Source organism: Bombus flavifrons, chromosome 14, assembly GCF_040668555.2.
Source record: "Bombus flavifrons isolate JBK064 chromosome 14, iyBomFlav1_principal, whole genome shotgun sequence".
Taxonomy (NCBI): domain Eukaryota; kingdom Metazoa; phylum Arthropoda; class Insecta; order Hymenoptera; family Apidae; genus Bombus; species Bombus flavifrons.
Window position 1 is genome coordinate 12,498,215 of NC_138455.1, and position 8,942 is coordinate 12,507,156.

At 27.3% G+C, this 8,942-nt stretch overlaps 2 protein-coding genes and 1 long non-coding RNA gene across 4 annotated transcripts; 1 reads left to right on the forward strand and 2 right to left on the reverse strand.

The window, feature by feature from the left end:
• Positions 1-223: 223 nt before the first annotated feature.
• Dgkepsilon (diacylglycerol kinase epsilon) lies at positions 224-4,411 on the reverse strand. Of its 2 annotated transcripts, none has more exons than XM_069126674.1 (11): positions 4,277-4,411; positions 3,265-4,003; positions 2,727-2,802; positions 2,430-2,560; positions 2,203-2,341; positions 1,856-2,073; positions 1,479-1,624; positions 1,236-1,404; positions 984-1,164; positions 771-907; positions 224-625 (listed from the first exon to the last, which is right to left on the reverse strand). In XM_069126674.1, the coding sequence occupies exons 2-11, from the start codon at positions 3,424-3,426 to the stop codon at positions 497-499; spliced, it is 1,488 nt and encodes a 495-aa protein (XP_068982775.1). In that variant the 5' UTR covers positions 3,427-4,003; positions 4,277-4,411; the 3' UTR covers positions 224-496. The 2 variants fall into 2 exon arrangements, with proteins under 2 accessions (XP_068982775.1, XP_068982774.1); XM_069126673.1 differs by having other exon boundaries at positions 2,727-2,898.
• LOC138186630 (uncharacterized) lies at positions 4,359-5,078 on the forward strand. The gene is made up of 2 exons (XR_011174948.1): positions 4,359-4,497; positions 4,681-5,078. It is a non-coding gene; the product is annotated as an uncharacterized LOC138186630 (long non-coding RNA).
• Positions 5,079-5,618: 540 nt separating this feature from the next.
• lic (dual specificity mitogen-activated protein kinase kinase lic) lies at positions 5,619-8,807 on the reverse strand. The gene is made up of 7 exons (XM_069127659.1): positions 8,208-8,807; positions 7,858-8,030; positions 7,464-7,629; positions 7,142-7,378; positions 6,877-7,056; positions 6,579-6,796; positions 5,619-6,506 (listed from the first exon to the last, which is right to left on the reverse strand). The coding sequence occupies exons 2-7, from the start codon at positions 7,920-7,922 to the stop codon at positions 6,371-6,373; spliced, it is 1,002 nt and encodes a 333-aa protein (XP_068983760.1). The 5' UTR covers positions 7,923-8,030; positions 8,208-8,807; the 3' UTR covers positions 5,619-6,370.
• Positions 8,808-8,942: the final 135 nt, after the last annotated feature.

Sequence of the window (8,942 nt, forward strand, 5' to 3'; positions counted from 1 at the left end):
TAGGAATATAAGACAATTATGGCTGTGCTGTGGAATACAGATAGTAAATTACAGTAAAAACCTATTCACGAAGCACAATTGTAAACATAGATTGCAAATAAAGATAATATGTGAGAAAAATCTTATACATCATCCTTCCTTTATTACAACTAATCGCAAGTGCTTAATATACGCAGTTAATTATTATTGTAGGATTGTCTTATAGATAAAGAAATATAGATAATAAATTATTACATATGTGAAAACAATATCAATATATATCTTTTATTTCAAAGTTTAATAACACGAATTAGTAATAAGGTTTAAAATGCACAACTAATAAATAAAATATAAAAATATACAATTCACATACATAAAAAATAATTTCTATCTTACATTTCACCTTTATCATGCTTGTTCCTTTATTCATGAAATATAGTGAATCCTTTTCCATTTAAAACCAAACTTTGGAATGTACAAGTAATTGAAACCTCTTACATACTCCAGAATGAAAGAATTAAATAGTTCTTTCAACTGTGTTTACAAGCATGACTGCTTTATTACAATATCTGATATTGAATTCACAAGGATGTTGATACCATGGTTCGCCATCAATTTGCATAGCGCAAGGTTTTATTATCTTTACCTGAATTTTATAAAATGTTTGTGAAAAACAAAAAGAAAAAAAAAAGATAGTAGAAATATAATGTAAATAATATCACACTACACACAATGCTTCTTTAAATCTTTTTAAAAGCTCGATCTGTTGATTTGAATAAACTTTGAAATACCTTTACACTGTTAGCTTGTCCAAGTCGATAAGGCTGAGACAATCCCACTTGAAGTTGAGCCATATGAAATGACGAATAAAGCGCAACTACTTCTAATTTACCATCATTGATACTTTGTTTTCCATATTCTTCGTGACCTATTCAATATAAACACACATTCGCACATTCACATTTCTCCAATTATTTCACATATAAAAGGATATGTGTAAGTACCTTCCAATCCCATATTCCACAGATCAACTCCAGCAGCCCATGATGGAATGTTTAATATTACAATACTTTCGATGGATGGCAAATTCACTTTCTCTTCATCCAAATATAACTCTATATTCTTATCAAGATCTTTGCAGTCCCGTTCAACTACTTGTTGCATACCAAAGCACAAGTATAGTAGCTATCAGAAGCATATAAACACACATCATTTTATACAATAACAAAGTAAATATCCAATAAAATAGAGAGTACCTTATTAAACAATCTACTGCTATAGAAGTAAAAACGACTCTCTCTTGTACGATGAAAATTTAATGTTACTTGTGCATCTACTCCCACACTTAAGTAATTATACATGTAAAATGTTTGCTGTGAACTTCTAAGTCCTAATCCACCATATGGTTTTACTATCACAGTCCACCTAATAAAATATTTAGATAATTACGCATATTAGAAACAATTTAAAACGGATTGTACGGAATATTTTCTGTGCACCTATCGAGTTCCACTTTTTTTGCTTTCTGTATTTCATGCAAAATATCTGCAGGATCCTTATCTGGATCATGCTCTTTTCCCCAGCCTAGTACTCTTGATAAATCATTTCCTGTTCCCAAAGGAATTACCGCTACAGATGGAACTGGCTATTACAAGTAAAAATATTTAATTCACAAATATATATATATATATACACATATATACATATATATATACGTATCTTTTACATACAATGTTTCCCAATGTCATCATGTATTAAAAAAAAAAAAAAAAAAAAAAAAAATTTAACATTGAGATCTCTACAAGAAACAATGTTGTTGCAAGGTATATTCGTTTCTCTTTTCACATAAAAAAATTGTCAGTAGTACGGATATTACCTCCAATCCAAGCTTATGAATGGCATTCAATAACCAAGCTATTGTTCCATCTCCACCTGCTACAAGGACTGTACATGTTACTTTCCCAAGTAAGCGACACCATTCTAAAACAGCGACTGGATCACGCTCTGATAAATCAACAACTTGTGCAGGATTTAATAACCTTCTGAACAGAGACAAGATTTCTGCTCCATCATTATTACCAGATCTTTTATTGGCTGAAAATAAATTTTATAAACTAAATTCTGATTATCAAAAGATTATATTTTATACATATAATAACAATGTTATAATATATAATTATATTATTATAACATTTATTATATTATTTTCTTGTGCTAACTTACCAACAACTATAAGAGGATTCCACTGAGGCCAACTTGGAGGTATAACCGAACAAAGGTATAATCTACGCCTTACAGTACTTCGCAGATTTAAACTACTTGGTGGAATTATCATTAACTTAAATTTACCAAAATCACATATCTAACAGAATTTAAAAGATAACAATAAGTAATCAATCGTTCCTATAGATTGTGAGCAATTGAAAAAAAAATATTTAGAAAAAGCATACTTTAGAAAGCTTAGACTTGCAGTTATCATGGACACATTTTTGACACCAACAGCACCACCAATCTGTTAGTCCAGGTTCCACATCACATTCCTCATTACATATTTCACATATAACATTTAGAGCTAAATTACCTTATATGAAATGAGTAGACAGAAATTAACTTGAATAACTTCATAATTTAATTTAAATAGTTTAGTACATAATTTAAATAATACCTAATATTTTGAAACAAGTAATAATTTAATTTTTAATATATATTGTTTATAAAATATAGAAACATAAGAGGATAAAACATACCCTTTATCCAATGGTGCTTCATTGGCTCATTTGCATTTACAGTAATAAGTTTGCACTTTAATTGCTTATCTGCAATCTTGACACATGTAGGATCCGCACAAACACCACATGAATCACAGATCAAACCATTAATATTTAACAACAAGCTTTCACAAATGCTACAATAATATGCCTACAGATAAAAGCAATATTTGTAACTTTTATATACCTATGTACACACATTATAATTTAAATAAATTTTATATTTAACATTCTAAGTTAGTGTTGTCTAAAATGATCAGTAGATCATTTATTTCAATTAATTCATACTCAACAAATTACTTTCAAAACCTAATTCGTTAATTATCAATAATTTTGTATTTCTGTAATCAATAGTACATTCATATTTACATGTATATTTATGCTAAAAATGAGAGGATTGTAATTATGTTATATACAATAGTGTAATTATAAGATACGTAGCTTGCCAAATATAAGTGAAGATATATGCGTATCAGCAATATATTTGTTTATATATAAAACATGCACAGGCACATACCTTCGTTTCCCTTCTTATGGATTTCCAATTATGCTCTTTGGTAACATCTCTAATATGAATATGGGGCTCTCGTACAAGATACCGGAAGAAATTTAGCATAAGTATGAAAAATATGGTAAACAATGCACACAGAACATTGGTACTATATCCGTCCTCTAACATGTTATTAAATAAATTTTGTTTCTTCCGAAATCATCACATTCATAAAATGATTACTGCTGTCAAATATATTAATATATCACAGATACTTTTATATACCTCAGTTTCTTATATCAGAAAAGCTTGTTTCATATGATCCTAAAATAATCTGACACCTTTCTTCTCGTTTCGATTGCATCAAGAAAAATGAGCTACAAACATGAAAATATATATTTCATTCTAATAATTAAAAATGTAAATAATAATGGATAGGGACATTAATTTAATGACATTGGTTACACAAACATAAAAGAAAGACAAATAAATACATTACCATATATAGAGAAAAATATAATAACAGTAAAAAAAGCTATTCCATCTTGATAATCACACTAAATAAAATTGATAAGGAATAAAATTTGTATACCTTTCTTAGCTCTTTTACCATCAAGTCATTTGAATCTTATTCGCCTTCTACCGCACTGTCCTCTGTCCGCTGTCCGCTGTCCGCAGTCCGCACTGCACTTCACTTCACTTCATTCTATATGAACTACTCCTTGTGTAATATAATGTGTAATAATCTATACATACTGCCAACATACTAATATAGAAAAATAAAAATTGTAGTGTTAAATCATTTTCATTGCATGATTTAATTCATGTATGTAAAATGCAAATTTGTTTATTAAATATTCCTTATTCCACGCCTATTTTTATAATATAAATAGAGTTTCATAAAACTACGAAATTGATTTTGAAAATAAATTATAACTAATTATAATTTTATCGAATTAATTTAAAAATTACATTATTTATACAAAATTGATCGTACAGTGTAACATAGTATTAATAGTAAACAATATCTTTGTAATACCTAATAATATATATCATCTTCGCATATATACGTTACATTAGAAATAACTTTAAGCTTGCACTTCTTCCGGTACTACATATAATTTCGTGTCAATTCAATTAGATACTTTGCCAGAAACAGAAACAATTGAATAAGCTAAGATTTATCTTTCCAAAAATAAAGATCACAATGGCATCTGTTGTAAAATACGCGAAGAATGTTTATTATGATCCTTTTAAATGGTATGTAATAATAAAGTTTCATTATGTTGTATATAATCTTCGAGTCAATTTTATAAATGTATAACCTTGTTTAGTGTTGCCCATTATTCATTGAAATTCACAATTACTATGTATGTCTAATTAAATAAAGATTATATCAATTACAACATAATCTTTCATATACGCATAATCTTTTATTCACAGGTCTGTAATTAAGAGCATTGGATTATTTGTATTAGGCGTAAAGATTGCTCTTGAATGTAAAGGAATGAACCTAATGCCACCAATCTCTTAAAAACTGAAATATACAAGCTGAAAATATAGAATTTACTAATATATTTAAATCTGTCATATTATACATGTGCATATGTAATATTTTGTAATTTTATCATGTAAAAAATCATGTTAAAGGAAGAAGAACATTTATATATACTTGCTTTACACGATCCCTTCATTCATTTCTATGCTTGTACGTATGTAAAGTCAAAAACACCATATATCATGTTAATATTATTTGTAATATGTAATAAAGCTTTCAGCTGTTTTTATCTCTTAAGAAGCATTGTGTAATATATATTAATAAATGTATTTGTTTTCCTTAATCGGATATGATTATGTTCGTATATAATGTACATAGACTGCTAATATATATACATATATATATACATATATATGTATATATATATATATATATATATATATATATATACATAATGTATGACTATATTCAACAACAAATAATTAAAAAGAAATGGTGTAATGTTTAAAGGATTAAGGACTTAATATAAAATAAAATAATATTATATACGTTGATAACATTATGTATATATATATATATATAAAGAAAAAAGTATGACAATTTTATGATTTATATGTTACTTGTATATAAATGAAAATTTCATAAACACCTTCGTTAATATAGAAAAATATCTTCTAAATGTGATACATTTTCTTCGAATATTCCTTAGTGAAATCAAAATTAATTTTTATTAATATATATTATAACAATAATATTATATTCATTAAAATAACGCACTGATTTCTTATCATTTTACTCTACTATTACAGTAAGTAAAAAATTATTTCATTCCTCAGTGCTTACAATAGAGCTTTTGTACTGACCTACACTTTATAATATGTAATATGTTTCACAATTATATTTATTATCAATTAATAACTGTTACATTATTACGGTATATATAAATGGACAAATGTAATTAGCTCTATATTTTTTCTATTTAAACTCTTCCAAAAAGGTGGATATTTTTTACATAACTTTTCCTCGTAAGTAAATATTTTTTCAGTTGTTGTTCGTGTTATTTATATTAATATCACTAATTTATTATCATTAGAATCACGTTATTTAGAGCACGTGTTATATAGAAATATATATTATATTATGTGTATGTGTATATATGTATATATATATATATATATATATATATATATATATATATATATATATATATATATATATATATATATAATACTTAGTTCAATCAAGTATTTATAATTTAGATTTTATTTACTACATTGCTACAATAACAATCTATTATTATATGTGAGAAGATATTTGTATATTATTTACATGGGTTTGCTCTCTGTTTAAAGAATAGTTACTAATCCTGAAGAAATTATTAATGAAAATTATACATAGGTTACATATTGAACAAACAAGAAAATGAACTGTCTGAAGACATAGATTTTTAGACAAAAGTTACACATATTATGTTTTACACTATACTTTAATTTAGTTGTAGCGTGCGTATGTATGAGTGAATAATATGGCTGATGAAGATATAGAGAACTGATTATATAACTTCGATACATAATACGAAGTTACATTAAAGATCATGTAACACACCATGTCAAAAATATTTATATACTATGCTGATTACTCAACTTCAGGTAGGTCCAAAATTTCTCCAACAAATTCAGCAACATTTATGTCCTTTTTGGCATGCTCTGTGATAAAATCAAGTTTCAGTAATTGATTATAATTTGGACGGGCAGTATAATCTTTCATTAAGCTGAAAAAACAATTATTAATTGAACTGTGTATATAATGGATTTAAAATAACATTACGAACAATTGAATTTACCATTTATTGATAAATTCTTCAAAATTGGCCGAAAATTTATCAGCTGGCAGCTTTGGTGCTTCATCCTTTACAACTTGTTTTAATTGTTCAAAAGGTGTTCCCCAAGATTCATAGGGAAATTTTCCTGTCGCTAGTTCAACAAGAGATATACCTAATGACCAAACATCAGACCTGATGTCATATTGTGAAGGGTTACCCGACGGGTCTATCCTTTCTGGCTAAAAAAAAGGTTACAATGGAGAATTTATTGAATAGACAGGATCAGAGATGTTATAGTCTATCTTAGAAAGTTACGTACAGCCATATATGGTTTACAACCGGCATCAATAGTCTTAGCAACAGAATCCACAAGATAACCAGATATACCAAAGTCGCAGATCTTGACCTCACCTTTTCGATTAATTAAAATATTACTAGGTTTCACATCTCTGTGGATCACCCGTAACTGTGAATACAGATAATGTAATGCGCTTACTACCTGTAAACATTTTTAAAATTATAATTACGATTGATGTTATAATAAACAGTAAGTTTTTTGTTATAGTCATTCAGTTTCTCCTTACTGCAAAAGCAATTTTTCCTAAAATATCTTCAGGAATGGCACGACCATGCTTATACACTTTCATATAAAATTTGTCCAAACTCATATCCATAACTTCCATACATATCCAAACATCTCCTTCCCTAAACAATGCTCCATAAAATTGTACTGTATATTGACATGCTGAACTACGCATGGAAATATCTAAGTCCATAAGTAAACGCTTTTGTTCCTGTGTATTAACTGTTGCAGTTATTCTCTATAATAATACACATAAAACAATTTAATTACAAACACATAAGAAATATATTAATATGATTTCTTCATAAAAATACGTTATATACCTTAACTGCCATAATAGTACCACTTTGTTTGTGTCGTACTTTATCCACAATACCATATGCTCCTCGTCCAAGGATACAGATTGTTTCTAAATCATCTGCCTCTACTACAAATGTTTTATCACCTATGGTTATTGTTGTTCTTTTATCCAAATTTCTTGGCGGAGTGCTATAATGTATAAAAGTTATTATCAACTTTATAATATTACTGAAAGTTGAACAATTATCAAAAAAAAGTAATTTACTAAAATGCAGAACAGTATTGACATATATTATGATATATTTTTCACTTGGATATATGTTTCTCACATTTATTCATAAGAATATAGTTATATAGTGTTAATAAAAATAAATTGCTATTATAATAATAGATTAACAAAATAATGATACTACGTACACAGGCACAGGCGTCTCTTCAGAGACCTGCAATTTCAAGTTTCTGTTTCCTCGACGTACAGCCATAATTCAATAGACAACTAATAAATAATATTAAGTCTGCAATCGTGGCAGTATATGCAGTTGAATATAATACATATTCAGATGAATCCTAATAAATGACAGATATGTATTCTGTAAAAAAAAAGTTGATATATGTTTATTTTATACACTAGGATAATATTAGTTATTAAGGATTAAAGGTTATGCAGTGAATTTACAGCAGATAAATACAAGTAAACTAGTAAATAAAATTAAATTTCTTCGGAAATATTTTTATTATAAGATCATTAACAACAATTCACACAATACCTTATTAATAACATGATGATATTGTAAGATAATATTGATAAAATTCTAAATCTCCGTTGCCCATATATGAAGTTTTCAGTAAACTCAAATAGTCGCTTGAAATTGCTCACAAAAGCCAATTCACTTTCAACTTAATTTAAACTCTAAACTGAATTATCGTACTCTAGATATATTAGAAAATTTTAAAGAACGAGGATTGTGATATTTTATTCCAAAATTTAATGAAATAATAATACATAGCTGATTGATAAATTGTTTAATAGTAAAATTATAATATGTCTCAAATTATTTAAGACGAAGCATTAAAGGTACGTTTACACGCTGCATTAAAAGTCATGACTTTTAATGTTGCAACAGTTGATTATCGTTGTCGTGACATTGTATGCTGTAGCATACTCCCTCTACTCATTGGACACTGCCTGAACTAATCCGCGCTGAATTCAGATTATAAAATGTTGTTATTGAAGCAACGAACAGACAGAATTGTAATGAAATATTGACTAAATGTCAAAATTATGTATTAACGGTAACTATAATCACTCTCTAATTTGCATGTTTACATCTGTTTCAATAGAAAAGGACATTGCCAAAGCATAAATACCTCGCTCTGCTATGTAATAAACTCCAATAAGAACAGTTATTATTAATACTATTTATTAAAATTTTCCTTATTGGATCATAGATAAGTCGCGTTTTGTTAAAATCCGAAATAAATAGACCAAACAACGTTAGTAA